The following is a 24333-nucleotide window of genomic DNA, read 5'->3' on the forward strand; positions in this document are numbered from 1 at the left end:
ATTATTTTCTTCCTCCCCTACGGTGTCTCTTTTGTCGCTGTCTCTCTCTACCCTTTTCCTCCCCTTTGACTGGAATAATTATCAACGACCAGCCCCACCCTGTTTATTTGAGCGGACTATACCTGAGCCAGCATGATATTCTTCGCCTCTCTTTTCTTTTTTTTTTCTCCTGCCCTCCGCCAGTGTAAGGCATGCTGCTTGACTCTCCTCGGCCGCTAGTTCCTTCCCTCACGGTCCTTCGTACCCTTTGTTTGCATTGATCTATACTAGGCGTTGTCAACCGTCTCGGCCCGCTTGTGGTGAACAGGGCTCTTTGGCTATTGTAAAAAAAGGAACCACACAAAAATAGCAGCAACCATTGCCCGTCATATGAGAGGCAGTGAGTGAGTGAGTGACTGAGTGATCATTGGGCACCAACCATCGCTGTCAACATAGACTCGTGCCGGTACCTTTTTGGTGTGACTGCCCAGGATCTGGTGCAGTCTCGATCTGAGCTGGGGCAACGAATACTGGGCCGATACCGTCCAGGGCTATACCTTCCATTGGCCGTTTACTGGTCTTCGCGATGTACTATATTCTCTACCTCGCAAGTATGTAGATGATTTCGTTTGCCATTCGTCCGACCTCCCTCTTCCCCCTTCCTCTCCATTATGCCATTGGGTCAGACCAACGCCTCCAAGTGGCCATGCTCGCTGTTTTTCCCACAATTGATGTCAGACACCATGCATGCATGCATGGTGTAGAAAAGCAACAATGGCCGGGATCGAGCCGACGACGGTGGTGGTGGTTGTTCCTGACTCAAGGCGATGCGATTTCTTATCTACACCTTCTGTGATTTGTCGATCGCTCGGGGAATTTGCGTCCTTCGGAGCGACCGAGCGTTAACACACGATCCGATCGTCATCTTTCCTTCAACAGCAGGTTACTAACACATAATGTACAGGCCTCTGCCGACGCCGGCACTGGGCAGATCCCGCCTACGAATCCTATGCTGTTGGGGGCGGCTACACCTGCATCGTCCGAGTCAACAACCGGGAATACCAGACGGAGGACGTTTGCGAATCGAAGACTCTGGCTGAGGAGAATGCAGCGATGCGCGCGTACCTGATTTGTCGCAACTTCTCTGTCAACGACGGCATGTATCCTGCTGGGCATGAACACAGGGGAGGGCCTATTCAGGGAATTCCGGTCGCCATTGGCACGGGAAGAAAGGGACGCTATGGAGATGAGACGGATATGTCGACTAGTGGCGAGAGCAGAAGTGGTGGGAGCAGTCCGGAGAGTTGTGAAGGAAGATTGGATCGAAGGGGTGTTGGACCGACGAGGGCGCTTGCCTTTGGACAGTAGCAGGAGCTGGAGCAGATGATTTCCTTCGGGGATGAGGGGATGGAAGCAGAGGGATACTGGGATACATGATGATGCTACGATTTACGACATGACTTGAATACCAGATAGATCGAAATGCTTTTCTTTGTTCATGGAAATTGTTGGATGTCGCTTTTAGCGGTGATGGTATGGATATGGATGATGAAGATGGAATTGGTCTTATGGGAACACAGAGATTGATTCCAGATAGTTTAGTTTGTTGTATTTGTTGATTGCATGGGTGGCCAGCGATCACTATCTTGGGTGGTGATTAGATATATGAGCGCTCAATTGATAAATTGTATACTTTATGCAGGCGAAATCACTCCTTACTACTGCTGCTGCTGCTAAGAGACATAGTAGCGGTCTAGATCACCCACCACCTCAACATGAATCAAACACCACCACCAACCCTCCTGACCCTGACCTCAGGAACAACAACTCAACCCCAATGACGCCAAACACCATCATCAACAACATCATAACCTTCTTAACATCCTAAATTAATCTCTGCTCCGCCTCCCTCAACCGAACAATAGACATGACACGCGTCTCCACAACAGCAACCCATCACAGCTGACTCATCATGACGTACATCACCCATTAACTAACTACGTTATGAAGTCTATCTTCCAAGGCACTTCTTCACCTTTGACTCCTATTATACCCCTTTGACAATTACATTCTAGATTAATCTTAATTCAAAGCTATTAGCTTCTACCGGTATCTTCTACCCCTGATCCCAGTTTAGTCCTCGGCATCTCCTCATCTGGTGAATATATATACATCGTCTACTACAGGATAAAGAGCATATATGACCTTCCACTCCCAATAGCCGATGACGTGACCGCAATGCGGTCAATTCTGGGTCGAGTTCATCGAGTCGGGCTTGCGCTTCCACTTGCGCCTAGTACACAATGGCACGCCTGCAGTGCTTCCCCTGCTATACTAGGCGCTGCGACAACAAGAGGGGGGCATAATGGTACTAGCACGTATATGCTCCGTGCTGGCTGCGGTGCAGTCTACACGCCACTGGACCGGAGGTGGTTCCGCGCGGGAATCCCTGGTGGCAGTGGGATGAGAAACACCCGGACGAAAGAGCAACTGGAGAGATTGAGACTACGGGATCGCACGGGGGGTGTGCAGGAGGAGCAGAGGGAAGGAGGGGGGAAGTTGGAGGAGGCGATGACGAAGGGTATATCTCTATCTCTATTTTGAGATTAAATAATAGGGATGTTAATGCGGTTGCTTATAGGAAAGCTATTAACCACGCCATCGAGGTTATTCAAGCTACTTATTCCGCTGTCAACTGGGATTCAGGGAGAACATAAAGGTGTGTGATCTTATAACATGACCAGTCAGTGGTGATGGTGAATGGGATACTGACAACCCAGATATCGAACCAATCGCCATTCTCGTCCACCCCCAACAACCACTCTCCCACCTAGAACGTCTAATCCAATCCGAAGTCCCAGCCATAACAACTGAAGACGGCCAGACTCGCCCCCCAACCGTCTCCTTCATCGCCCTCCAAATCGAAGACCACCCCATCCGGCCCCGAAAAGCCGTCTACGAAGGCACCGGTGCAGAAGTCCACCAGCTCGACGAGAAGGGCCGCATCGACGACGGCGAAGGCAAGCGAGCCCCCACCGAAGACGACACGTACACGTATCTACGCCGAACGGAGCCCAGCAAGAAGGGAGAGGGATCAGAGGGTGGAGGTGGCAAGAGGGAGCAGCGCTTCGTACGCTGGTCCCAATCCACCGAGATCGGCGATTTCATCCGGGACGCAGCACGGGCGCGGGAATTCATCGTCTCCGTGGAAGGCGCGCCAGCCGGGGTACATCAGATCCATGTGGCGGTGCCATCGTTCGACGAGCGGACGTATTTCCTGCGGATGCGACTGCGGAAGATCTCCGGACGGATCCAGGGCATCGCGGAGATCAAGCACGAGTGTGATGCGCTGGCGCACCGGGGCGCGCAGCGGGTCGCGATGGGAGGGCTGGGGATCCTGGCGATGTGGTGGTACTTGGTGTACAGGTTGACGTTTGAGACGGATCTGGGGTGGGATACGATGGAGCCGGTGACGTATCTGGTGAGTTTGTCGACGCTGATGGGGGGATATCTCTGGTTCTTGTACCATAATCGGGAGATATCGTACCGGTCGGCGTTGGATTTTACGATCAATGCGCGGCAAAAGAAGCTGTATCAGGAGAAGGGGATTGATTTGCAGTTGTGGGAGTCATTGATTGATGAGGGGAATACGTTGCGCAAGGAGATTAAGAATATTGCGGCGGAGTATGATGTGGAGTGGGATGAGATGAAGGATGAGAGGGATGAGAGGGTGACGGAGGCGTTGAAGCAGGAGAGGACGCAGAAGAATGGGAAGAGAGGAAAAGGAGGTGATGATGAAGAGGATGGAGATTGATCTATACACTGCCCGCATTCATGCCCGTTGCATTTGCACTCAACCATTTCGAACAGGATCATAATACTCCTTCTTTCCACTGCTGGCAGCACCACCAGCACTACCACCAGCAGACACAGAAACAGAAGCAGAAGCACCACCATCATGTCTCACTCCCATCTGAGGAGAACTCGCCCGACCTATACATACATACAGCATAGTTAGCCAGTGTACATATAACTCACATACACCCCTCACCCCAAATTCCCAAACCCCCAAACCAAAGTAAAAAGAATATTAATAAGTATACATACCATCCTCCCCCCCCTGAACACCAATAACTCCCCTCCTCCTATTCCGATTATTCCTCACATCCCTACTCCTAAAAACACTATACAGCAACCAACCCGCCACCCAGTTCGGCCCATACTCGCCGGTAGTCATCCCACGGGCAAACAACGGTCTGGTGAGGGGGCTCGCGTTCCTCGCTATCTCATTTATGCCCCATCGCTGGCGCTCGGGTCGGATGTGGTGCCAGAAGTATGGCGGTTTGAGGGCTTTGTAGTTCTCTAGGAGGTTGCTGGGGGATTCGTTCAGGTGGTTGTAGGTGGAGATTGCTTCGTCCTATACCTTTATTTAGTTGGGGGTGAGGAGAGGAGAGGAGGGATTGGGGATAGGGAGGGAGGTATACTCTCATAGCGCGGTAGTATTGCTCGTGTTGGGGGTCGTGTGTGGAGAGGCCTAATGCAGCCATGAATTCTTCTTTGCTGGCGCGGGGGGAGACGGACATTATCCCTTTCTTTCTGTTTCTTTCTTTTTATTGGGTGGTGAGGGTGGAGGTATATGGTGGTAGGATTGAAAGGGTATAAGTGATGGTTGGTGTAGGTGATGTGATATATGTAGTGATATCTCACGCCACTAGGTACTATGTCCCCTCAGATCTAAGGAAGGGATAGACTGTAAGGATATATGTATCAACAGGGATAGGATTCCTGTTTCGTCTGCAGTCACACGGATTCCCGAGGGGACAGTGCTTGCTTGCTTGCTGCTTGCTTAGGTGATTGTTGATTGTACTCAGGAGGAAATGTTTCTGTCCCGTCGGATCAGCACATGTATGATCAATCAATAGACAATATGAAATAAAGGAATTAAATGATATGCTCTACAAGAAAACGGCAAGTCCAGGTATTATTGTCTTGTATACTACAATAGCCTAGCCATCTGCAGCACAGCCGTTGTCTGCTAGTCACGGAATCAATTTGTGAGACTAAGAATCACCCCCATATGACCCACTTATCGCACTGCTATAATCATCAGATACCACCGCTGCACTGCCAGGGGCAAGAAAGATACCCGTCGTCCTACTCAGCTAGTGAATAGGTAGCATGTAGCTATCCGTTTGTTGGGACGGTAATCTATATGTCATGCTCTCTCGGATCATCCCACGACTGACCGACTGATGGGAACAAGACGTAGTTTGTCTGACCGTGGTCTCGTGAGTACTCGGTAAGTGTATGCTCTGAGTCATGATATTTGATACAAATCGAACAGACACACGCACAGAATGCAGGTAGGCAGACAGGACAGGCTGTCAATGTAACCTGCACTTTTCTCGTCCAGCTTTGGAAATTGGTATGGATGGATGGTAGCACACCGGCACCCACCGTACGGGTGTCGAGGGAAAGAAACTGGATGGAACAGTCCCTCTGTATGCTCCGATTCCTTTTCCTTCTCATGATGGCATACAGTAGGGGCTATCAACACAACCCCATGATCACCACCATCACTCCCAACCATCTGTCGTGCCACGGACCCTGTCCCATCCCGCCAGAATCCAAGTCGTGTCTGTGTTGGCTTTTCCGAGCCATGAACTAGGCAGCTAGCTAGTAGCTACAGTAGCTTCTGGAGGTGGCGGTGGTGGCTAACCCTACCAACCCTGGCAGACGCCCCCGCTAACGGACGGACAAACGCCCCGGTCTGGTTTAAAAGGGTCCTGTCTTCGACCGAAATGACAACCCGTCACTTCGTCTCTCGCCCCCAGAGGAAGAGAAATATAAAAACGATCCCGTTGATCGTTTGTCAACTCCATCGAGTCCTTCCTCAAAGGAAGAAGATTCGTTGTTTGCAGACATCCGGGTGCCGCCGTGATCCGGAGCGGAGGTCGACGCTGGGACAATCCCAAGGATACAACAGGCACCTCCAGCTCATCTCCCGAACGTTGCTCAGCCTGGTCCTTGTGTAAAGGTGCATGTGAGGCAACGGTTGTACATACTCAAGTATGTCCGACATCCACGGCAGAACTCCCGTCTGGTAGCCCACGAACTTGCTACCGGACCCGATAAAGTCGACTCAACTACCACCTACTGATATCTATGTTCTAGGGAGGTCGGATGAGGTGATCGATGCCACCGCCTACTCCCTTTCATCTGTTGTTCCTGAGCTGAAGCTACCTGGGGTACTTGCTCAAGTTCGATGGTCGTCCAAGCACTCCCAGCCCCCTGGCTAGCAATGACTACCCGATCATGCCACAAGGCAATGTGCATGCGACATCCGCCCTCCAAGGGTCGTCTTGCACCTAGGCTAACCAAGGCAGAACGACCAGTATCATATCTTCTACCTTTTTTTTTTTTTTTTTTTTTTTTTTTTTTTTTTTTTTTTTTTTTGTTTTTCTTCTTTGTTCTGGTTCTTCATATTCCCTTTAGTTTCATGGTTCATACATTTCTAGGATAAAACAGCCCGGGCCAAGACAAGGGGCAAATATAGAAATAAGTCATGTTTTTCCGCGGCAAGATCGACGCTGTCTTCCTGCATGTTTCCGCAGTCTTAGGAATAGCTGTGTGGTGATGCTGTCACTTGGTGATCTCGATTTCATTGATCTCGGGCGGAGCGTGTGGCCTCGCTCTCGCGCGTATATTCAGTTAACTGACACAGAATTCTCGCCTGATTCTACCCTGTCCTTCTGTTTCTGTTTGTCCTAAGGTTTAAGCGGATTCCTCGTCTTCACCAAAGTACTTGCGCAGGAAGGCCTCGACTTCCTTGTAATCCTCTTTCACCTGGGTCAGGGTCTTCTCAATGCGCGAAAGGGAGGTCTTCTTGTCCGGCTCATCCGTGGAACCGGTCTCGTCCTTGCCGGCTCCGAAGTGTTGAATCTTCTCGCATGCATCCTTGACCTTGGTGAGTCCGAGAGTGGCTGATGAACCTTTCAGATAATGTCCCAGAGAAGACAGGCCGTTCAGATCTTCCGCCTTCCTATAGGCTTGATTAGCGCGATTTACCACAGCGCAAGCGATGCCACCACTTACAAAGCATCCTCCATCTGCTTAAATGTGTTCTCAGCCTGATCGAAGAAGCCAAACACGATACCCTTGCTGAACTCTCTGTCGCTGTCGTCGTCATCCATCTCCAGAATCTGCTCGAATGTGCTCTCATCGATACTCCCCCTCATCTCCGCCAATGTGGAGGGAATTTCCTTAGTCTCCTTGGGCTTGGGGAGGTCAGCATCAACCCGGGCTTCAGTGTGCGGCTTCGCGACACCTACAGGCTCCTCCACGGTCTTTGTAGTAGTGGTGGGCGCCATGATGATGTGATGATACGAGACTGGGTTCTCGTGTGTTGAGTCAAGATTCAATGTCGTTCGACGTAAGAGCAAACGTCTCGAGACCACCAGGAGTCAATGGTCTTTTGACAAGCTGCGTGTTCGGACTCTGTGGGTCAATCTAGCCGGCTGTTCTCTGGGCCCAAGCTGGCAAGCAGCAAACACGGAAATACTGAATTACACGGAAAGAATCTGCAGACTAATCCCATGTCAGCGGTGGAACACGAACCGAACGGCGACGTTACAGCTGCTCGAATCGATCGTGATGTTGCCCTACGCAATAGGGGTATTACGAGGGTCAGGCAAGCCAGCCCAGGGACAAAGAATGAAACCAGGAGATATACAACGAAAGGAGGGGGAATGAACACGCAGACACACACAGAACACAGAACTGGGGAGGCCAACAGTTCGTCTTTTGGTATGATTGCCTCGTGAGTAAGAAAAATAAGAATAAAAATCGAGAAGGGTCGATGAGGGGAATGAAGAAAGAAGAGAGAGAGAGAGAGAGAGTTCAAGAGCAACACACAAGGTAATCTAGCTATGTGAGGCTGAGGGAATGTTTGAACAAGGATGTACCTGCCACCAGGTAATGGGGGAGGGGAGGGGAGGGGGAATATCAGTGGTAATGAATGAGGCTGGGAGGGGAGGGGAGAAGAAGAAGGAAGTAAATGTGGAAAGAGAGGTAGCGGGTAGAAGGGAAGCACAGATATCAATCCGCCATCACACACCAGATGGGATGGATCCACCTCTGGGACGAGCAAAGGGAACAGCTGTCTGGATCAGGAGGGACGAGGGGGGAGGGGCAGTGATTGTCCGAGGGGGAGAAGAAGATGAGCAGCCGAGCAATGATGGGCTGGGAAAGGCGCTAAGCAAAGCAGCAGAAGGGGGGTTTTGCCCACCTGGAACCAGTTCCGTCCACCGCAGTTTTAGAAGCTGAGGTTATGCCTTTGGGTATATGAATAAAAAAAAAGAGTATGGCAGCAACCGCGGAGGTGGCAATGGTCAGATTAAACTTAGATTAACGGGAACCCGACGATAAGGCGAGTTAAGATGAGGCAGAGTGGGAAAGATGAATGTTCCCGATTAGGACAAGTGGATAAGATTAAAGAAGAGAAGGCAGAAGAAGAAGAGAAGGGGGAAAGCGAAGCTTGAAAGTGGGAGGGAATAAGAGGAGAGGGGAGGAGAGGGAGGAGGAGGAGAGGGAAAAGAGAGGAAGGAATGAGGTAAAAGGAAATGACGATGCTGATGGTTGGTTGCACTCTGTGTGTGTGAACCTCTTTCTCTCCTTTCCCTTTTGGCTCTTTTTTTTCTCTCTTCTTCAATTTTTTTCCTATCGAATTTATTTATTTCAGAAAATTCTTTCTTTATTATTATTATTTTCTTTTTTCAATTTTTTTTTTTTTCGCTGCACTTGATTTTTTTCTGGTTAGGCGCGCGCCGTCAAAAGGAACCAGAAAGTGGAGGGGAACGAAAAAGAGGAGGGGTGCAAGTGGGCTGGGCTGGCAGCCGATAGAACACAGAACAGACTGGCACAAGAGCAGCAGATAGGGAGAGGAGGGAGGAGAAGGAGAATAACCGGTGGGAGGGAAAGAAACAAAAAGAATCACAACAAGACCCGAACTAGAGGTAAGGTACAGACCTGATCAGACTGTATTATCAGGAGTCAAAAGTAAGTTGTGTCCCACCAATACCCTTGGAGAATCCCATACCAGGAACATCCAAAAGTGAAGGATGATGATGTGACCTCTTTTCGCTCAGTTACCGTCAGGCTAGAATTATGATTAGGATTTTAGGCGCTATTGCGGGAATGAATAATACGGTGGGCCAGCCCTTGATGGGACAAACCGAGGGGGGAACAACGATGCTTCAGCCTTCAGCGCCTTCTTCCTCAACTGACAGGCCCAATTCATTGGACACCGGCACGGTGGGCTGCAGCAGTCATACAGAAGGCACCTAAGTAATGAACGGGAAAAAGACAATAAAGGGAGCCACTGACCGAGACAAAACAATGAGTGGTCTCGGAAAGCTTACAAACCGTCGTGGTGGTGGGGAAGAAAAAACAATATTGCAGAGTAAGCACGATGATCAACCGGCGAGCAGAAAAAACGCGAGAACAGAGAAATTTCCAGAGGGAAAGGGAAAAAGGAGAGCGGGACTCTGGCAGCGTTTTAAGCAACCGATGACGAGATCCTCTGGCGTCATCTTCTCGCGCGTCTTTGATGGTTAATTCCTATTTCGACAAAAATGTTCCCTACTTGAACCGCGTGGTGTACAGTGATCTTTGTCACCGTGAAGGGAAAGGATTCTCCCTCCTTTTTCCCCTTTCACCATCCTTAAGGTAAAGTCTACTTCTCCCAGATCCGAGCCGAACGCGATCCCACGTCTCGAGACTAGAATTTGCCGGGAGAAAAAGCCTCAAAATATCCAGGTCAAACATCCCACATAAGTGAGGGCCGCTGATTGGCCCGTTCTATGTGGGGAAGGCAAGACCAGAAGGGAAAAAGGGTTAAAAAAGAAAGCGGGCAAACACCAAACCATGCACAATGCCATCTTCCCTTCATCCAGATTTGTTGAACATTGCAATGCCCTGTGCTTGTTACCTGTCCAGCCAGTCATGAGTTTCTCTTCCAGAAATAATTCCAGACCCCAGTTCTGCCACTATGTCTTACTTCCCCTCTTGTCTTCGCGAAAGGATTTGTACCGACCGCCCTATTCTCGGGCCAAAAGGGGAGCCAATCCTACCTCCACTCTGAATGATGCACGCTGAGATCATAGGACCACAACTGACGTAGGGTGTCCGCCCTCCCGATTTTCATCAGTCGGCCATGAGCGTCGATCCCCACCACCGCACCACCTCCAGTCTCTGAACGGTCAACAGGCATCATCACATCGCGATCACGACTTGCACGTGGATGGCACCTCGTTCCTTCGCCGTGTCCTTCGTGGTTGATAGGATTATCTAAAATCGCCAACGTGCCTTGGAATGGCAAACGAGGAGGGGTGCGTTTAGTGGACTGAGACGGGATAGACATAACAGTATTATCGTGCTGAAGGATTGTCCTCTGCCTGGAGGCAGTCATGCAGCGGTGCCGTCGACCAATTTCACCGGGGACGTTGCGAATTCAGTTGACAAATCGACCGTAAATCCAGTCACCAGGTTTGTCGCGTCGGAGCCGAATCTGGACCCTGTTCACTCACCTGCTACGACATCCCGAAAAAAAGAGAGGGTTCTGGGCCCCTTCAGGGGTCAACCAAATTAGCTGTACCGGACGGAGACACCCTGCAAGACCAAACATAGGCAATCGGTGACTCGAACCAAAGGCGAGGCGACAAGGAAGTCCTTCCAACGCTGTGATCCTTCTCCCGTCTTCCGTTGCGGGGTGTTTATAAGCTAAAACGAGAAGGGTGGGAGCGTAGAGCAAAAGAGCTGTCCCTACTCCCTAGAGATCCGATTCAGACCGTAGTAGGAATTAGGGCCAGCGGCGGAGGAATGGAAGGGGGGTTCATTGGGCATACGACGTTTGAACTTTGCGAAAAAAAAAAAAAAGGGAAAAAGAAATTCGGGCCAAATTTCGAGAGAACTGCTACAGCAGTGGTCAATCTAATAATTCTATATAAATACACCATGTTGGGGAATGGACCTATATTCTATATTCTAATTACAGACACATCGTCATCGCAGATTCTGATTCTTTGGTTTTGCGAGGCGAGGCGATTCAATCGAGGAAAGGTTCTTTTTGGGTCTGGCTGGGAAAGGTGAGCCTATCAGAGTGCTCGGTATCTGAGCAGTGACATCATGGAGGGGCATAACTGCTGCCAATCAAAAGCGCCGCGACGTTGGCGGGGTTATTGCCAAGCGAACCAAACTAAGCTTGGACCGCCTTCCAGACACTTCGGCCGCAAGTCGCTCCTTCCCTATTTTGCTACCTTTCACCCCAAAGGTCACAGTCACTGGACAGCATCGTGCAACTCCCCATTCGTGTACGATTGTAATTTAATTCTAATTCTCCTTTCCCCCGTCGGTGTTTATCTCCAGAACAGACTGTCCGCGGAGGTATCCAGCAAAAAGTGACACTACGTACTAACTAGGGGCCTCTCTGTATACTCTTCAGTACGGACTCACCCACGCGATCGATAGGGCGAGTCATGCCGGGGAAGCGACTCGAGGTTCCCCTGTCTCGGGCTCTCTCAACGCCAATCCGTGTTCCGGGCAATTCTCGCCGTCTGCCTCCCGCTGGTCGATCCACTGCCGCTTCAATTAGGAACTTCTGGGGCTCCAATCTGAACAGCCTATCATGCTCCCGACTACCCTTGTTCAATGTACCGTGTGTGAAAACCCAACGCTGCTTCTCGAAGGAATCCTTCTCGGAGTGGGCCGGTCGTCCGTCTCGGTCATCATCTTCATTTATGGTCATGGATTTTGTATCAGGCATGAAAGCCATTCTTCAGACTGACAAATCATACTTTACCCATCATCACAGCATCACTTGCACAGATGCCAGCAATTTACTTTCCCTTCAGCTGAATCCTCGACATTAGGCATACAGTTCATCATCTGCCCTCTCTCAAATCAGATGAAATCTCACCCGCGTGTGATCAGTATACATCCATCATACAGCATGCACTGCACTAGCCGGGGGTGTCTCACGAGCCATGACATCAGCCTGCATGAGGGGAGAATTTTTGTTGTCCCATTATCCTTCCGTCAGCCTGTCCTCAACTGGGACCCCTCCCTCCACTACAGCCCCTATGGAGTATCTGCCACAGTAGTGTCCTACTTTAGTCTGACAGTACAACGTCCTCATCGGGCAAGGGGGAGGCTAGAGCCATCCACTTATCAGCCACCCAGCCCATATGGACTAGGTGACAGTATTGTGTGACCCGAATATGGTAGGTATATCCTCGACCATCACTATAGCGGTAATATAGTTCACCGACTACTAGTACTATACCACTTCTCGATGCCACCCCAGTATGGGGGTATCTACGGTGGCGCCTATGGTCTGATCTCAATCCCTACTTTGACACCCAACCAATATCCAAATTTCACAAAATAGTCACATGAGCACGAATCCACCAGCTTCTGGGCCCAGAGCATATACTATTCCTCCCTTACTTATCCCGTCAGAGTAAGTGCCATAGTAAGGAAAATCCCACATCACGAACCACAACCATTCGCTGGAATGTTTCTCCGTGCGAACTAAACCAGAAAACTACTAGTTAGACATCTCGGGACTGCTGCATCTAACAGAACTAAGTAGATAGCCACAATGATGATCTTGTTTAATTCGACCTGCGTTTCAGATCTACCTCGCCTAACATCCCCAAGCCGGACGCCAGTGGCGAAACAACCTACGTGGTTTTTTATTCTAATACCTGCCTGTTAAGGCTTGGTTGGAGATAGAATTCAGCCTGTGCGGCGCTTGGCTTGCCTAGCGGGAAGTACTTTGCCGAGTTGAATGTACCGTGTGCCTTGATTTGAACTATATGTGTTGAATTATATGTGACCCCCAACTGGAGAGAAGGATGATGGCAATATTTAATAGCTTAATTTTACAAGCAAATCCCGAGAGACGAAGTAAATCCCGATGGTATATAACTAAGGATTGTATAGCGGCGGGGAGAGCGATGGGTTGGTGCTGGTCATTAGTATTGACGTGCTTATAACATGGAGCAATTTTCTTTTACAAAGAACTGTATATGTAAACTTGAATCTTGTCAGGGTATTTCCCATCATACCTCTAGCTCCAACAGTATAGTGTCTTAAACTAAACCTTGTTATACCTATTTATCGTGATATAAATGATAACAAACGACAACGAAGTCATAGACATATGGTTATGAGTGGACTTCGCATCCCATCATTGATTTTCTGGTAACCTAGCTGCTACTATCAACTAAGTATCAATAGTAGAATGGTCAAAACGTAGCATCAATATGAATAAATAGATAACCCCAGATACCGAGCATTCCTTACATCAAGAATAAATATTATAGATCAGAGGCAGAAACAAGTTTTTGACTGCTTCAATAGTGGAATGATGTTCTGATGTTATTTTTCCTTCCTCTCATTTCGATTTGTTATGGTAATGACAAGCAGCTTCCATATAATATAGACATATAGATCAATCAAGCTCAATAATAAGCCGACATGGGAAATACTACATGATACTTTCAATTAAAACAACACCAATTTCTCATAATGATCTTGAAATTACTAATAAGTTCAAGATTGGAATGATCCCATCATATTATTTACATCCTAAAAACCACCCACATGGCTTGAATAAATAGGAAGAGTAACATTACATCTATACTAGAAGTACATAATCATCATCACCATCATTAATCCTGAATACTCACTACAATAGTTCACACGCGCCATTTGCATACTTTCCCTGGCATCATGTCAGATTCAAACATAACAAAATCTTTCTTTCTTTTATTTCCTTCATCACAGAAAAAGCTGAGTACAGAGATTATATTATTAGTTCTTTGTTTGCTTACTAGCTCCTTGCGGTTCTGGCTAGGATCCAAAAACTGAGCATTGAGCTTACAAGGCACTGATAATCATGAATGTTTCGGTTAGTGAGTGGTATTTGGTATGCCTCAAGTACGTAATGAAGTAGATAGAGATGGAGTCTTCCAATTAATGATCAATCTTAATTATTCCCTCTTTCATTGTCATTCGGTTGGATGGTGAGATTTGATTCTTTTGTTTTACATATTAGTGTAGTACTGAAGTGGCAAGTTATATCATAGATGAGTTCTTTATGGTGTTGTTTTTAAAATGTACAACTGTTTCTATATCCAGCCTTCTCTATTATCCTTTGTTAGTGAAAGTGATACTAGGATTGGTTCATGTGGATGGTTGTTTTAGACCTTCCGGTCTGCTGACTTATCTTGTGTATTTACATTGCTTGAGATCATGGGTGGGCATTTTTGCATCGGGAAGAACAGGGCCTAGTCAGCATTTTTAGAGAAGTAGTTGACACGTTATTCAATCTCGACAGATCAAACTGGTAAGAACATCAAAGTGGCAAGCAAGACATCATAGATGAATAACAAAGAATTGATCTGATTATTGTCATTCTGCTGGTGACAATGCTCGGGGGAATTTCTGACATGATATCGTAATAGCCGCCAGCGGTTAGGAAAGAAATTCAGACCAGGCTAGATGCACAACATTAGATAGACGTCAGAAACTGGCCTCAATGATGCGGTCTAGTAGCATGATCATGCCATACGCCCTGCGTAGCTGGCTTATGACAGCATCTGAGATCAGCTTGTGGAGTACCAACACTTAGAACTCAGAACCGTTATAGCAGACATCAATTCGAATTGCATGTTCAGCCTTGGGGGCTAGGGAATATAGTGTTGTGCTATTCTCAGAAGGCAATAGCTCTCTGGCCACGAAACACGTCCTGAACCTGCCGCTGTACCTTCTCAAACCGCATAAAAGCGCAGGATTCACTCTCAAGGTGGTTGAACAGAGCAGCTATGGTAATAAACTGCTTCTTACACTTCGAGTTCGGACAATGATACAGCTTCTGCTTGTGCACAGGCGAATTGAAATGTTGATTGAGTGCGTTCAAACTGTTGAATTCCCGGTGACACAAGTAGCACTCCCAGTAAGCGCCGTTATATGCACGGGAATTAGCCTTGTATTGACTGTTGTCATCCTCGTTCCATTCAAGCAGCTTCCTTGTAATGACGCCCTGGGTGTCGCGGCTGCGAACAAATTTGTAAATAGTCTCGCGATTGAGGCCTACAGCACGCTTGCAGGAGCCGGTTTCAAGGTGGTGGGCAGCGCCAGTGGCCGTAGTAAAAGCGGTGTTGCAGAAAGGACAGAGGACGTCTTGACCGCGGTGAATCTTCGAATTCAGGTGCTACAAGCGAAATCTGAGTTCAATTACAATGTTGAACGACATAGAAGACCTTACCATCTTGAGGTTATTCGCATTATCGAAACGCCGGTTACAGGGGTGGCAGTAGTTCTTGTAATGGGACTTGGCCCGCATATGCTGTTCAGCAGCACCTTCCGTATGGAACATTTGTGTGCAAGTCTCACATGGCCATGTTGGAGCCCAATGGTCCATTGCATTCATGTGCTGATCTGCTGACCTTTGGTTGTAGAACTTCCTCCCGCATGTCTCGCAAGGGATCTTGGGAGCGTGGTGTCCGTAGTCATCCATATGTTCCTCCACTTCCCATTGAGTCAAAAATTGGTCATCGCACGTTTCGCATTCGTACCGCACGCCCCAATGGCCTGTGTCGTTCATGTGCTGGCGACAGGCATGCCAGCTGTTAAAGTAGCGGGGGCAGGTCTCACAGTCGTACATTGTGGGCACTAGATGAGCGTCTGGGAAGCTATGATGCTGCGCTACTTGGACGAAAATACTCTCGGCTTAATGTCGCGTGTCAAAGGAAGATGAAACCAGAAGAACAATGTTGTCTCAAGCGAGTGAGGGGTAGGGACCAAGAACCACTGATGCATCAAGTGAATATTCGAGTGAACCAAGCTAGGAAACTATAAGCACCTGATCTGCAACCTTATCAGAGGGGAGAAACGAGAGCGATTGCAATAGAGGTTCAGACAAATAAATGATCTAGTGATGAGTGAATGATGGAGATGAGGGGGGTGAATTCCGCTACGATCGATCTATCCATCTTCAGCATGCCCCTTGCAGTGATGTTGAGCAGCGACGACGGACATGCATTTGTAAGTGTTCTGTTTTTATATGGGTAATCAGAAGTGTAGGCAACGTGCGTACAGTCTACTCATCTATATCTACCGCATTGGAGATGTAAACAAACATCAAACATCTGGTCGGTGAGACCCGCTGACAGCTGCCATTCTTCGGAAACAGCCAGTTACCGCCCATAAACCACTTTTTTGAAGCTCCCGCCTAAATCGGTCCGTTGGCTCATTGGTTGAGTTTGGAAAACCGGAGGTTGTGGGTTCGAGTCCCATGTAGATCGTTTCCACTGGTCTATTGGCTCAATGGTAGAGCGCCGGTCTCCTATGACGGTTCCGGTTTTTTGCTTCAGCATGAGTGCTTGACGCTGGGGTCTTTTAAGGTATCTTCGGGGAGGCCTGAATAGAGCTGATGCGTTCCCGCTTCAGTCTTGATGCGAGAGTCTACTGTCGCGCCAAAGTTTAGGGTGCAATCGCCGTGCATATTTCCGATCTGTGTCACCACCATGTTGACTGGACTGAGTGCTGAACTCAGTCAGGATCTCTGTTGCTAGTTGCTACAAACCTCAACTATTTATCATCTTGGCAACCTTGTGGTCAACTCCAACGTCTACAGCGAGGATAGTTAAACCCACAACAAGCCCATTATGCCTAGCTATTGAATGGGGACGGTAAACACACCGACAGCAGCTTGCCCGCATGCGCCTTGCCGCCTAGTCGTGACTGGTTTGTTGATTGAAGAGCGGATCACTCAACGGGATTGAGAATGGTACCACCTTTCTTTGTTTATCTAAAGCCATCTCTAGACTCCAGAACAGAAGAAAGTTCCGAGCCACGGTAACCAGAAGTGGAAGGTCATGCCTGTCTTGCGAGCTAGGGAATTGAACGCGATAGAGGTAGATTGTTGGGTCATCATGCCCTCCCACAACAGAAGAATCACTAGTTCGTATTGGAGAAACTTTCCCAATAGCCGCCCAATGTAATAGACTGTGTGGCACCTACGCATGCTCAACCACGATAGATGACGCAGCCAAGGGACAGTTCTCATCAAAGCGATATTTGATACATAACTAGTACTGGTGAGTAAATGATTGATAGTAAATAGTGATGATGCAAACGATGAGCTGGTATATGAGGGTTGGAATGCATGCAGTCATGGATACGATTCAGTGGGTGCCGGGCCAAAAGCGGGGCATTCCGGATGCGACGATCACCTGACCCATCTCCAGCCGCTAGCAATGGCCTAAGGCCACTTCCCGAGGCCGCGCCGTCGAGATAACAGCTGGAGAGGATCCCCCTTCCCCCATCCTCCATCCTCCGATAAGGAATGCCCCCAACTCACACGTCATCGCCGTTGCTGCCGCCGCAAGGCCAGTTGTCGCATTCCCTCTCTGACCACCCCCCAGTTTACCTGGTGAGATGATACTAATTATCAATGACAAGGCAAATAATATATAGACAGCAGAAACTCCGAGTTTCAACGGGTTCTATTTCAGGAACACGGCTGCGGTCTGGATTGGGTCGGGCTGAGATACCGACTGGTGGCGTCAGTGGCGGGTACGGACGGAGTCGTCCTGTCCGCTCGTAGACGCTTCCCCCGGACTGATATCAGGCCCCGGCAACCAACTGGCTTCGATCCCCCTCCCATGGCAGCAGCAGTGCCTACCACATGGGATCAGGCTTTTGCCTGTTGTTCAAAGTTTTGCAGACAGAATTTTCGTATGCGTTACCACTCTTTCCTTTCAGCGACCATTCCCGTTGTACTAGTTGTAAACCCAATAATCGGTGGCTGCCGTGGGAGCCTGAGTCAACCCAACCAGAACCTTTCTAGTAGATTCTCCCTCCCAAGCGCTTCAGCAACGAAGCGTATTGGAGAACCAAATGACGCAGACCAGGCGGATTCCGGCGCAATAGCCGGATGGCAAGGGAATCCCCCAGGAGGTGCCAGAAGCGTCGCCCGAAAGGTACTTCGTCTGACAGGCTAACACCGCTCGGGCTAAGGTCCCTGCTGCTCTTTTCCCTTTATTGCGACTTGACCTCTAAGCCATTCCCTTGCATCACGTTATCTCACTGACCGATCCTCTGACTAAGGCGCTTCGCCTCCGCCTCCCCTCATTCACCTCCTCTCCTGACTACTTAAGCCTTCTCTTCCTTCCTCTCTCCACCAACCCTCCTTCATCCCTCATACCTCTCATCCTACCACTCACTCCGCGCATCGCCATCTGCGATTCTCCCCACAACACTCCACCTAATTACATACACCGTTAACTGCGCTTCTACAACATGCAGATCTTCGTCAAGACCCGTGAGTATACCTAAATCACCTCTCAAGTTTAGCATCATGAATCCATCATCTGACTGCTTGTTTCCATCTAGTCACCGGCAAGACCATCACCCTCGAGGTCGAGTCGAGCGATACCATCGACAATGTTAAGACCAAGATCCAGGATAAGGAGGGCATCCCTCCCGACCAGCAGCGTCTGATCTTCGCTGGAAAGCAGCTGGAGGATGGCCGCACCCTGTCTGACTACAACATCCAGAAGGAGTCTACTCTCCACCTCGTTCTCCGCCTGCGTGGTGGTATGCAGATTTGTAGGTTTTCCTGAACTCTATTTGCCACCCTGTTGGCCACTCTCACTTGGACCGTATACTGACCTCACTTTAGTCGTCAAGACCCTGACCGGAAAGACCATCACCCTTGAGGTGGAGTCTTCTGACACTATCGACAATGTGAAGACTAAGATTCAGGACAAGGAGGGCATTCCCCCGGACCAGCAGCGTCTCATTTTCGCTGGAAAGCAGCTGGAGGATGGCCGTACCCTGTCTGACTACAACATCCAAAAGGAATCCACTCTTCACCTCGTCCTTCGTCTGCGTGGTGGTATGCAGATCTTCGTCAAGACTCTTACGGGCAAGACGATCACATTGGAAGTTGAATCTTCCGACACCATCGATAACGTTAAGACCAAGATTCAAGACAAGGAAGGCATCCCCCCGGACCAGCAGCGTTTGATCTTTGCTGGTAAGCAGTTGGAGGATGGCCGTACCTTGTCCGACTACAACATTCAGAAGGAATCGACCCTTCACCTTGTCCTTCGTCTCCGTGGTGGTATGCAGATCTTCGTGAAGACTCTCACCGGCAAGACGATTACGCTGGAGGTGGAGAGCTCGGATACCATTGATAACGTCAAGAACAAGATCCAAGATAAGGAGGGCATTCCCCCGGATCAGCAGCGTCTCATCTTCGCTGGTAAGCAGCTGGAAGATGGACGTACGCTCTCCGACTACAACATCCAGAAGGAGAGCACTCTGCACCTGGTGCTCCGTCTCCGTGGTGGAAACTAATGCTTTCTTGTGATCTTTCTTCTTTAGCACGGCTCATCTACGGTTGAGTGGCCTGCATGGCGTTGGGACGGTTGTTTTATCGGTTTTATGACACGGATAAATTGGGCATACCTTAGGGTCACCATCTTCTATGGTGCCTTGCGACATTCTTTCACCTAGGAATCAATCCAATAATTATATTCCACTTGATATCACTTGCACTGTATTATGTAGATTTAGTAGGACCGCCCGAAGTAGACCGCCACGCTAGCATAGATGTAGACCACATGCAAATCCAGCGTCTACCACCTTACATATCGTATGCTACGAAAATAGATATTGAAATAGCTTCATCTTCATCTTCATCTGCCTATACAATAGCTAACAAGTATAACTAGATATCGCATGTGAGTTACCGTCTTCGCCACCCGTCCCTCAGCACGTGACTATACCCTCCCAAGGCGGCGTGGGACAGGAAAGTAGCTTCCATTCATGAACTCGACCTGAGAGAGCAGTTGCAGACGTGTATTACGCTGGAGATGTGAGCATCAGTCGTGATGCCCTCCTACTTCTACCACATTGCGATCGAATTATTTGCTCGCCCGCACTCTGACCTCCACGGCACCTACCCAGGCGTGGACAAGCACTCGACATCGCTATCCTTCGACTCCGCATGCGAAGCTCTACTCCCGTTCCAGAAGCGCCCCCGACACTCACCGTGGGCACATCGATCCTCTCGTCATCAAGCGCATGGGAAACACCCACGCCCCTCATCCAACAATTTCGCCGAAACCCACGGCTCGGACTCTACTACCAACGTCACAGACCCCCGTACCCCTCACCTCTACACGACTTCGTCCACAAGCGCATCCGATCTCGAGAGAGATCTCAGACTCGATAAAGTGTCCATCGAGTGCATTGATATGATTCCATCGGAGCAGGACACCAGTGCTGCGAAGCGGACGGGCTGGAAGGACGCAAAGGATAACCCCATCGCGACCGGGATCGGCACGGATATCTTGGGAGGACTACGCACGAAAGGCAAATACATACCGCTGGACCAGAGCACTTCGGACAGTGTTTGGGGAATCGTGCATCTATACCGAGATGCTCAGGAGACGCCGTACCTGACAGAAGAGGACTACCCCTCGTACTTGAAAGGTTCAGCGGCTGCGGCGAGGACACCATACGATGAAGTGGGCGGCAGCAGTAGGCCCCCGCGCGCAGAAGAGCACATGCCAGATGAGGAATGCACGACGCTATGTATCCTAGCCGTCCCTTCATATATGTCGCCCTCCGACTTTCTGGGGTTCGTGGGCGAATCGACTATGAACGATGTCACTCACTTTCGCATGATCAAGACCGCTCGAGCGAACCGGTACATGGTCTTGATGAAGTTTCGCAACGGGAAGAAGGCCAAGGAGTGGCAGAAGGACTGGAATGGAAAGGTGTTTAACAGCATGGAGGTAAGTGCATCATGCATTGCTTGATGCAGATCCACGGCTGCGATGCTAACGCGCCCTTGCTTCAGCCCGAAACCTGTCATGTCGTCTTCGTAAAGACCGTCGAAATACAAGCCGTTGAACCGGGCGCGCTGTCTGGATCACAGAGCGGTCTTCTTTCCCCACACGCTACAACGAGTCCTGTGCGGACGACGCCTATTTCGACTACACAGTCAAGCTCCATACCTTCTGCTACTCTCTCTACCAGGCCGCTGGCGCCTCCTACCCCTGCGCTTATCGAATTGCCAACATGTCCCGTGTGTCTGGAGCGTATGGATGAGACCACCGGCTTGCTGACTATCATATGTCAGCATGTCTTTCACTGCACATGTCTACAGAAGTGGAAAGGAAGTGGCTGCCCCGTATGTCGATACACACAAGATGATATTCGACGGAACAGCCAAGCCGCATTATACGATGATGAACCAGCCGAGTGCAGCGTGTGCCACTCGGATATAAACCTCTGGATATGCCTTATTTGCGGAAACGTCGGCTGTGGACGCTATGACGGCGCACATGCATTTGCGCACTACAAGGAAACGGCGCATGCCTTTGCAATGGATCTCTCTACCCAGCGCGTCTGGGACTACGTCGGCGATGCCTACGTGCACCGCATTATCCAAAGCAAAACTGATGGCAAGCTCGTGGAACTTCCAGCAGCCGACAACAGCGCGCTCGACCCACCCGACTGGACGGACGCCGTTCCGCGGGAGAAGCTGGAGAACATGAGCGTGGAATACACCCATCTACTTACTAGTCAACTTGAAAGCCAACGAGCCTACTTCGAAGAGGTAGTCGAGCGTGCCGTGGATAAAGCATCTCAAGCCAGTGCCGCTGCCTCTTCCGCGCAGGACGCAGTCGAGAAAGCCACCGCCAGCTTGAAGAGCCTACAGGCACAATATGATACCCTTACTAGCGAGATCATCCCCGGGCTGGAGCGCGATAAGGCGCGGGCCGAGAAGCGCGCGGAGAAGTTCGAGATGATGACGCGCAAGATGGAGAAAGAGTGGCGAGAAGAGAAGACGATGAATGAGAATCTCATTGAACGGGTTGAGCTTCTGAAGTCCGAGGTGGAAAGTCTGAAGCTTGCGAATGCGGATTTGACGGAGCAGAACCGGGATCTCACTTTCTTCATTAGCGGGTCGGCGCGACTGCAGGATCAGGGCGATGATGTGGTGCAGGGGACAGTCAGTGTTCCTGAACCGGAGAAGCCGAAGAAGAAGGGTAAGGGGAGGAAGAAGTGATCGAGGGGGGATTTATCCTAGGCTCGCCGGTTCGAGTCGATGGATTAACATGCAGCAGGTCTATTGTTACGACACAATCCACATATATCACTACATTAGTATAACAGCACAAATGCAAGAAAGAACCTAATGCAATGAAACACCTATCTAATGCTATGACAGTAACTCAAGCACTGTATCTATAGATACCTATCATACACCACCCACCTAGTAATATACAATCCCACCTCAACAACAACTTACTACTTACTACTACTACGTAGTAAGAATTACTCCCCCTTCCTAACCGCCCAAAAATAATTCCCCCAACTCTCCGACCCCTTCACCAACTTCCACCCCAACCCCGGAAAATACACCACGCCTTCACACCTCCACCTCGCCCCCTCCAACGCCTCACTACCCCCCCTCACAGCCCTCCCATCCACCCCCCTCATCAACCCCTCCTGCACCCACCCCTCCAACTCCCCGGGATTAACAAACTTCTTCCACTCATGCGTCCCCCTCGGCACCACCCCAATCGGCCACGGCGCCTCCGCCACAACCTGATTCACCAACCACGACGGGAACGTCCTCGCGATCGTCGACCCAATCAACCATCCACCAGGCTTCACCATAGACAGACAATTAGACAGGAAACTCTGCGGTGTGATCGACCCGGGGATATTATCGATATGCTCGAGTACCTCGAAGAGAGTCACGATGTCGAATTTCCTCTCCTCTGTGGGGATGAACTCCTCCAACGACGCATTCACGTACTTGAACCGCCCGCTATCCAGGTGCGCTTGCACGGCAGGGTCGAGACGCGCGTGGTCCCGTGCGATTTTTATCAGCGTCGGGCTGGGGTCTAGGGCTGTTATGCTGGCGGCGCGGGTGCGGGTTAGAGTACCACTAGTAACTTCTGATGATGCAGAAGGTGAAGAGGCTGGGATGATTGTGCGCGCTAGTGACTCGGCAAAGATGCCCCCTCCGCAGCCGATATCGAGATACCGCAGGTTGTTCTTGTTAAGGGTGTTGGTAGGGTCCATGGGTGAGGATGGAGTCGTGCTGCTTATCGGGGTGGATTCGGCGAGGCAGGAGGCGATGAAGTCGTGGCGGACGGGGTTCATGAGGTGAAGGACGCGCGAGGGACCTTGGGGATCCCACCATGATGTGGCGAGGGAGGAGAAGTGCGAGAGTTCGTTGGCGGAGACGGAGGAGTGGTGTCGTGTTTGGGATTTGGGGAGGGTTGTGGTGGGGGTGGTGGTGGTGGTGGTGGTGAGGGCGCGGAGGGTGCGGAGGAGGGTGGTGGTGGTGGTTGAGGTTGGTGTTGGGCGGAGCATTTTGGCGGTTGTATTTGGTGTGGTTGGATGTGAGTGTTTGTAGATTGTTTTTGTTCGGAGGTTTAAGGTGTGGTGGTGTAGTTTGGGTGGTAGGGTGGACTGGTGGGTTGTGTTAGTTGGGATTGGTTGTGATTGCTTGAAGTATGCTGGTATATACCTAGGGAAATGTGTTGGACGCGCCGCGCATCGTCAATGGCAGATCAATTTAGCTGAATTAGCTGCAGCGACTGGTCTGGCAGAATTGAAGCCGAAGTTGCGATATTATTGCGGATGCGGATGTTGTTCGGGGGAACAAACATGCCAAGGCTGGGTGTTTGTTTGGTCTGTCTGTCTGCCAGGCAGGCTGGCAGGTACTGCTTACTCACATTCAAAGTTCTTGGAGGCTGTTTGTTTGCTCGCAAGAATGATCGCATCAATATGATAGATCAACTCTCTTAATCAGATAGATACAAGGTTTTATGTCTGGAATACATCCTCGGCTGCTTTCCGTGCATCGTGGCGTGCTGCATTGCCCATCCTCATATTGTCTATATCGCGCACAAATTGAGGCGATCAGGCTACCAACTTCTACTGTTTGCCTGCTACGATGGCTGGCTTACTTACTTACCATAATACAATAACTGTACCTCCCACAAGGTACCAGTACAACATCCACCGCGTACAGTACTGCTTTACAAACACTAGGAAAAATCAAAGAGAAGGGGGAAAAAAAAATAGAAAAGAGAAATGTGGCACCTCAATATACACAGCACAGCAAAACTTATTGCTAATAGAATATTCCCTCACATTCTTTCTTCCTTTTCCTTTTTTTCTCCCCGTCACGATCAAACAACAAACGGGGAATCCACAATTCTCCAAACACAGAATAAAACTCCGTCG

General features: G+C 49.7%; 8 protein-coding genes across 8 annotated transcripts; 4 read left to right on the forward strand and 4 right to left on the reverse strand.

The window, feature by feature from the left end:
- Nucleotides 1-753: 753 nt before the first annotated feature.
- BO87DRAFT_458884 (uncharacterized protein) lies at nucleotides 754-1635 on the forward strand (the record flags this gene model as incomplete). Its single annotated transcript, XM_025628900.1, has 2 exons — nucleotides 754-880; nucleotides 944-1635. The coding sequence occupies 2 exons, from the start codon at nucleotides 754-756 to the stop codon at nucleotides 1345-1347; spliced, it is 531 nt and encodes a 176-aa protein (XP_025480004.1). The 3' UTR covers nucleotides 1348-1635.
- A 201-nt stretch (nucleotides 1636-1836) lies between these two features.
- BO87DRAFT_458885 (uncharacterized protein) lies at nucleotides 1837-4023 on the forward strand. Its single transcript, XM_025628901.1, has 3 exons — nucleotides 1837-2560; nucleotides 2621-2698; nucleotides 2760-4023. The coding sequence occupies exons 1-3, from the start codon at nucleotides 2218-2220 to the stop codon at nucleotides 3791-3793; spliced, it is 1455 nt and encodes a 484-aa protein (XP_025480005.1). The 5' UTR covers nucleotides 1837-2217; the 3' UTR covers nucleotides 3794-4023.
- On the reverse strand, nucleotides 3833-4562 carry BO87DRAFT_425774 (uncharacterized protein; the record flags this gene model as incomplete). The annotated part of the gene is made up of 3 exons (XM_025627326.1): nucleotides 3833-3972; nucleotides 4087-4396; nucleotides 4464-4562. 3 exons carry the CDS (start codon nucleotides 4560-4562, stop codon nucleotides 3833-3835), a joined length of 549 nt encoding a protein of 182 aa, XP_025480006.1.
- Nucleotides 4563-6753: 2191 nt separating this feature from the next.
- BO87DRAFT_386503 (Hpt domain-containing protein) lies at nucleotides 6754-7349 on the reverse strand (the record flags this gene model as incomplete). Its single annotated transcript, XM_025624764.1, has 2 exons — nucleotides 6754-7021; nucleotides 7075-7349. The coding sequence occupies 2 exons, from the start codon at nucleotides 7347-7349 to the stop codon at nucleotides 6754-6756; spliced, it is 543 nt and encodes a 180-aa protein (XP_025480007.1).
- A 7406-nt stretch (nucleotides 7350-14755) lies between these two features.
- On the reverse strand, nucleotides 14756-15932 carry BO87DRAFT_406600 (C2H2-type zinc finger protein; the record flags this gene model as incomplete). The annotated part of the gene is made up of 2 exons (XM_025626009.1): nucleotides 15311-15932; nucleotides 14756-15256 (listed from the first exon to the last, which is right to left on the reverse strand). The coding sequence occupies exons 1-2, from the start codon at nucleotides 15707-15709 to the stop codon at nucleotides 14756-14758; spliced, it is 900 nt and encodes a 299-aa protein (XP_025480008.1). The 5' UTR covers nucleotides 15710-15932.
- A 2118-nt stretch (nucleotides 15933-18050) lies between these two features.
- BO87DRAFT_415800 (ubiquitin family protein) lies at nucleotides 18051-19598 on the forward strand. Its single transcript, XM_025626709.1, has 3 exons — nucleotides 18051-18370; nucleotides 18442-18657; nucleotides 18731-19598. Exons 1-3 carry the CDS (start codon nucleotides 18349-18351, stop codon nucleotides 19408-19410), a joined length of 918 nt encoding a protein of 305 aa, XP_025480009.1. The 5' UTR covers nucleotides 18051-18348; the 3' UTR covers nucleotides 19411-19598.
- A 298-nt stretch (nucleotides 19599-19896) lies between these two features.
- On the forward strand, nucleotides 19897-22276 carry BO87DRAFT_415801 (putative RING and UBP finger domain protein). The gene is made up of 2 exons (XM_025626710.1): nucleotides 19897-20855; nucleotides 20921-22276. Exons 1-2 carry the CDS (start codon nucleotides 19947-19949, stop codon nucleotides 22133-22135), a joined length of 2124 nt encoding a protein of 707 aa, XP_025480010.1. The 5' UTR covers nucleotides 19897-19946; the 3' UTR covers nucleotides 22136-22276.
- A 128-nt stretch (nucleotides 22277-22404) lies between these two features.
- On the reverse strand, nucleotides 22405-23844 carry BO87DRAFT_358481 (3-demethylubiquinone-9 3-methyltransferase; the record flags this gene model as incomplete). Its single annotated transcript, XM_025621470.1, has 2 exons — nucleotides 23612-23844; nucleotides 22405-23553 (listed from the first exon to the last, which is right to left on the reverse strand). The coding sequence occupies exon 2, from the start codon at nucleotides 23452-23454 to the stop codon at nucleotides 22405-22407; it is 1050 nt and encodes a 349-aa protein (XP_025480011.1). The 5' UTR covers nucleotides 23455-23553; nucleotides 23612-23844.
- Nucleotides 23845-24333: the final 489 nt, after the last annotated feature.

This window comes from Aspergillus neoniger (genome assembly GCF_003184625.1).
Source record: "Aspergillus neoniger CBS 115656 unplaced genomic scaffold BO87scaffold_15, whole genome shotgun sequence".
Lineage (NCBI taxonomy): Eukaryota > Fungi > Ascomycota > Eurotiomycetes > Eurotiales > Aspergillaceae > Aspergillus > Aspergillus neoniger.

What these genes read in the sequence shown, in the direction of transcription:
- BO87DRAFT_458885 (XM_025628901.1), top strand. Translation starts at nt 2,218, where the DNA reads ATGCGGTCAATTCTGGGTCGAGTTCATCGAGTCGGGCTTGCGCTTCCA. An exon ending in GGAGGAGGCGATGACGAAGG is followed by an intron (nt 2,561 to 2,620) that starts GTATATCTCTAT and finishes GGTTGCTTATAG; the next exon opens with GAAAGCTATTAACCACGCCA. An exon ending in GATTCAGGGAGAACATAAAG is followed by an intron (nt 2,699 to 2,759) that starts GTGTGTGATCTT and finishes CTGACAACCCAG; the next exon opens with ATATCGAACCAATCGCCATT.
- BO87DRAFT_415800 (XM_025626709.1), top strand. Translation starts at nt 18,349, where the DNA reads ATGCAGATCTTCGTCAAGACCC. An exon ending in GCAGATCTTCGTCAAGACCC is followed by an intron (nt 18,371 to 18,441) that starts GTGAGTATACCT and finishes GTTTCCATCTAG; the next exon opens with TCACCGGCAAGACCATCACC. An exon ending in GCGTGGTGGTATGCAGATTT is followed by an intron (nt 18,658 to 18,730) that starts GTAGGTTTTCCT and finishes ACCTCACTTTAG; the next exon opens with TCGTCAAGACCCTGACCGGA.
- BO87DRAFT_415801 (XM_025626710.1), top strand. Translation starts at nt 19,947, where the DNA reads ATGCCCTCCTACTTCTACCACATTGCGATCGAATTATTTGCTCGCCCG. An exon ending in AGGTGTTTAACAGCATGGAG is followed by an intron (nt 20,856 to 20,920) that starts GTAAGTGCATCA and finishes CCCTTGCTTCAG; the next exon opens with CCCGAAACCTGTCATGTCGT.